General features: G+C 59.1%; 2 protein-coding genes across 2 annotated transcripts; one reads left to right on the forward strand and one right to left on the reverse strand.

The window, feature by feature from the left end:
* The first annotated feature begins 362 nt into the window (after nt 1-362).
* LOC144704501 (pentatricopeptide repeat-containing protein At1g20230-like) lies at nt 363-1247 on the forward strand. Its single transcript, XM_078576944.1, has one exon. The coding sequence runs from the start codon at nt 363-365 to the stop codon at nt 1245-1247; it is 885 nt and encodes a 294-aa protein (XP_078433070.1).
* A 40-nt stretch (nt 1248-1287) lies between these two features.
* LOC144704609 (calnexin homolog) lies at nt 1288-4102 on the reverse strand. Its single transcript, XM_078577089.1, has 6 exons — nt 3973-4102; nt 3761-3858; nt 3529-3598; nt 1850-2982; nt 1673-1744; nt 1288-1586 (listed from the first exon to the last, which is right to left on the reverse strand). Exons 1-6 carry the CDS (start codon nt 4052-4054, stop codon nt 1341-1343), a joined length of 1701 nt encoding a protein of 566 aa, XP_078433215.1. The 5' UTR covers nt 4055-4102; the 3' UTR covers nt 1288-1340.
* Nucleotides 4103-4429: the final 327 nt, after the last annotated feature.

A 4429-nucleotide genomic window follows, 5' to 3' on the forward strand; every position in this document is an offset into this window, starting at 1 on the left:
CTCTCCCTGCTCGACGAAACCCCCCTCCCCTCCCTCCCCCTCTGCACCGCCCTCGTCTCCGCCGCCGCCCGCGCCGGCCACTTCCACCTCGCCCTCCTCCTCTTCCGCCGCCTCCTCCTCGCCGCCGCCGCCCCCCCCGACGCCTTCGCCCTCTCCGCCGTCCTCCCCGCCTGCGCCCGCCCCGCCGCCGCCGCCCACGCCGCCCAGATCCACGCCTACGCCCTCCGCCGCCGCCTCCCCCCTCCCCGCCCCTCCGCAACGCCCTCCTCGACGCCTACCTCAAGTCCGGCCGCCTCCCCGCCGCCCGCCGCCTCTTCCTCTCCCCCGCCGGACCCCCCCTCGACCGCGTCGCCCGCACCGCCATGGCCCACGGCCTCGCCCTCCACGGCCGCCCCCGCGCCGCCCTCCGCCTCATCCGCCGCATCCCCCGCCCCGACGCCGCCGCCTTCTACGCCGCCCTCAAGGCCTGCCACGTGTCCTGCCTCGCCGCCCCCGCCCGCGCCCTCTTCCTCCGGATCCGCGACCCCCGCCCCGAGCACGTCGTCCTCTTCGCCGGCGCGCTCGCCCGCGCCGGCCAGCTCGCCGAGGCCGCCGCCCTCGCCGCGGCGCACCGCCACCTCCGCGTGGAGATTCTCCGCGCGGTCATCGACGGCTGTCGTATCGCCGGGGATCTCCAGCTGGGGAGATCTACGGCAGAGCAGCTCCTGGAGCTGGACCCGCTCTCGGCCGACAACTACGTGCTGCTCGGCAACGCGTACGCGGCGCAGGGCCGGTGGAAGATGGTGGAGAAGATGAGGGAGATGGCGCGAGACCTGGGCCTAAAGCCCAGTAAGGCCTGCTCCTGGATCGAGCTCAAGGGCAAGGTCCACGTCTTCGCCGTCGGCGACGTGGCGCACCCCCGGTCCCAGCGGATCCGCTGGGAGGCCCGCCGGCTCATGGCGGCGCCGGTCGGCGGCTCCGACCCCGAGACTGGCGACGGGCTCGCCGGGTTCGCCCTGCACGACGTGGACGAGGAGAGGGAGTGCGTCGTTGGCGGGCACAGCGAGATTCTCGCCGTCGTGTTCGGGGTTTTGTCCACGCCGGAGACGGCGCTGGTGCGGGTGACGAAGAATGCGAGGCTGTCCCGGCCCTGCCACTCGGCGATCAAGCGCATTTCCGAGGCCGCCGGGAGAGAGGTTCTGCTCAGGGACCCGCTTCGCTTCCACCATTTTAGACACGGGGAGTGCTCTTGCGGGGACGTCTGGTGATCATATTTTTACCTTGTCTAAAAAATTAAAGCACCCCTGCTAGTAATAAAAATTAAAGTTTTTTTAGAAACAAAAATATATAAGTCGTTTGAACTAAGTTTCGCGCCTTGATCTTCTCGGCCGGGCGGCGGCCGCGGATGAATCTTCGTCCTTGGTCTCCTCGGCGGCGGCTTCTTCTTCTTCTTCCGGCTTTGCTTCTTCCGGCTGGGTTCTTGCGGCCGGCTTCGTCTTCTTCCCGCCGAAGAGGATCTTGAAGATGGTCGTGAGAAGGACAGCGGCCACCGAGACGAGGACGCCGATTGTCACATTGGGCTGCTGCTCTCCCTTCTCGATCACCTCCTGTAAATAAATTAAAAAAAGATATACCAAATTTCAGACTTCTATCGACGGTAAAGAAGAAGAAGAAGTGAGAAGATGACGCGCACCGTGATCTTGGGCTTGTAGGGCTTCAGGAGAGGGATGTCCGCCACTTGGTAGAGAAGGTCGAACACCTTCTTCTGAAAGTCGCGCGGCCAAAGTAGAACCCAATTCAGATGCCAAGATAGATATCACAGGTAAGAAGAAAGCAAGAGAAGGTAAAGTATAGGCCGTGGGCGGCTGACCTGAATGCCGGCGAGGGCGGGGGCGGCGGCGGCGGCCTTGTCCTCGTCGGCCTTCTCCTTGGCCTTCTCGGCCTCGAACTTGGGCTTCCAGGCGGTTTCTCTCAGGGACTCGGCCGCCTTCTCGTCGTCGACGACGAGGATGTTGTCGAAGAGGATGCCGTCCTGCATGGTCCAGATCTCGATGCCGACGGCGGCGATGGGCTCAAAGTCGGGCTTGTCCAGGCGGTAGTAGTCGGGGTTGGGGATCTCCCTCGGCTTCCACACGCCCCTGTAGGCCGGGTTGTCGACCAGCGGCGCGCGCCACTTGCCCTTGTAGGCCGGGTTCTTCTTGGTGGGCCGCTTCCACTCCCCGCACCCGGGCGCCGCCTCGCACCGGGGGTTGTCCACCTTGGGCGCCTCCCACTGCCCGTCCTCCTCGTCGTCCCAGTCCTCCGGCTTGGTCGCCTCCGGGTCGTCGATCTCCTCCGGCTCGTCGTCCAGCCACCCCTCCGGCTTGACCGCGTCCTCGTCCTCGATCTCGGCCGGCGCGTCCTCGTCCCAGTCCTCCGGCTTGGCCGCCTCCGGGTCGGGGATCTTGGGCCGCTCGTCCCAGTCCTCCGGCTTCGCGTCGTCCGGGTCGGGGATCGTCTCGGGTGGGACCAGCGGCGGGTCGAAGTCGTCGGCGGAGAGCAGGTCGGCGGCCTTCTTCTCCTCGCCGTCGAGCAGGATCTTGAGCCGGTTGTCCGGGGTGAGGACGGCGGTGTAGACGTGGGAGAGCTTGTCGTAGGGGACGGAGGGCGGCAGCTTGAGGTGGTGCTCCGCGTAGGCCCCCGTCTTGGGGTTCTTCATCTTGAGGATGAAGTGCACCTTGTTGGTCGCCCCGCACTTGTCCGGCCCGAACATGATCGAGTAGGGCGACTCGTTGTCGAACTCTCTGGGGCTCCACCCCGCCGCCTGGGGCCGCAGGAACTTGAGGTACGCCCCCCCGCACTCCAGCCCGTTCTGGAGCCGAGCCTCGTACTGCAGAACCACCGTCCTCCCCTTGAGCTCGATCGCCTCCTCCGCTTCCTTCACGATCGCGTATTTCCTCGCCGGCTCCGACGCGAGCAGCCCAAAGTCCTCGTGCCCCTCGCTCTTCGAGTGTTTCCACGTACCTGTCGGCCAAGGAAGGAAGACACAAGATGAGACGCGGGCGAAGTTTTCCATGGACATCCCACATTTTTCCAAGATTAATTAATCGATCAACAAAGTCTGAACGGAGTTTTGTATGGCCAAACATGAAGGAGAACAAATCTTAGGCAGCATAAAAATGCAGTCTGAAGAAAGCGCGAAACAACAGCCATTTCTGAGTTTCAAAAGAGATATTTACGGTTAAACCATGAGGTCGCTCTCTGCAGATCTTACTACAAACTAGACAGGTGGTGATAATATGTATGGCGAAAAAGGATGCCCAACTCGAAGCTTGTTCTCGTCATTTACTTCGCCATCGGGATTTCAGTGCACAGTGAGAGAAACCAGGTAGAATCGAGATCCCGTTGTCCCTACAGATGCTTATTTAGGTAAAATAGACGTGTTCCCTAATGCTTTCTTCGAAACGCCTTCCCTGATGATACAATCGCCAAGTATCCTCAAACTAAACTTGATCGTCCAACATTCAGCAATAATCCTAGAAAATGAGACAGTCGGAAGAGCATACATACCCTTGTAGTCCTCCTTCTCCGACACCGTCCAACGCCCCTCAAATGTCTCGTCGAACGACTCGTAGAACAACTGCACCGCACAAGTAAATTTCGCGCCATTAGAGCAGAGAAGAAGCAAAATGGCTGAATGAGCTTAGATCACTCAAGAAAAAACACCAAATCACTAGATCAGACAAAGATATGCTCAAAATAGGGTTTCATAAGGAAATAGACAAAATAAAAGGCCACCCACCGGATCCGAAGCAAGGAGCCGCTGCACGGCGAAGCAAGCAAGCAAGAACATCAAAAGCCGCGACGCGGCCATGGTCCTGGCTCCTATCATCGAAAACACTGCTCCAAGAGCAAAAGCAGAGAAGAACAACGAGATATAATCAGATCCGAGCTCGAAATCAGTAAATTTTAACAGAAACTAACACTTCCGAGCTCCACCGGCGTAGATTTTACCTGCGGAAAACAGTGGTAATCGTTCAATGCCTTCTTCTTGGGCAGATCCAGCAAGAACGAACAACGGAGAATTGTTACGCATATCCGCGGACAAATATAGGGAGCGAGTCCCAGAGAAGGAGCTTGTGACATAACGAGGACCAATGGGAAGAGTCGGGACATGTCGAATAGCCAATCATACACTTACACGTCATCAGATGTCGTGGAGAAGCCTGCAGCTGCCACGTAGATTTCTGTTCGTTTCCAGGAAGTTGCTAGAGTTGATTTTTCCTTTTTTCCTTTTTTCTTTTTTATTAAGGCTAAAGAGTTGGTGAGATTCTTGATGTTGACGGATTTAGAATTTGGCATTGAAGGTAGGTAGGTTTTTCATTTGGTGATCAGATTTCGCATCTCGCATTTATCAGCAAATTTATAATGGAAGAGGCTGTGGTAATTAATGGATGGATTGGATGACAAC

Source organism: Wolffia australiana, chromosome 6 (assembly GCF_029677425.1).
Source record: "Wolffia australiana isolate 7733 chromosome 6, ASM2967742v1".
NCBI lineage: Eukaryota > Viridiplantae > Streptophyta > Magnoliopsida > Alismatales > Araceae > Wolffia > Wolffia australiana.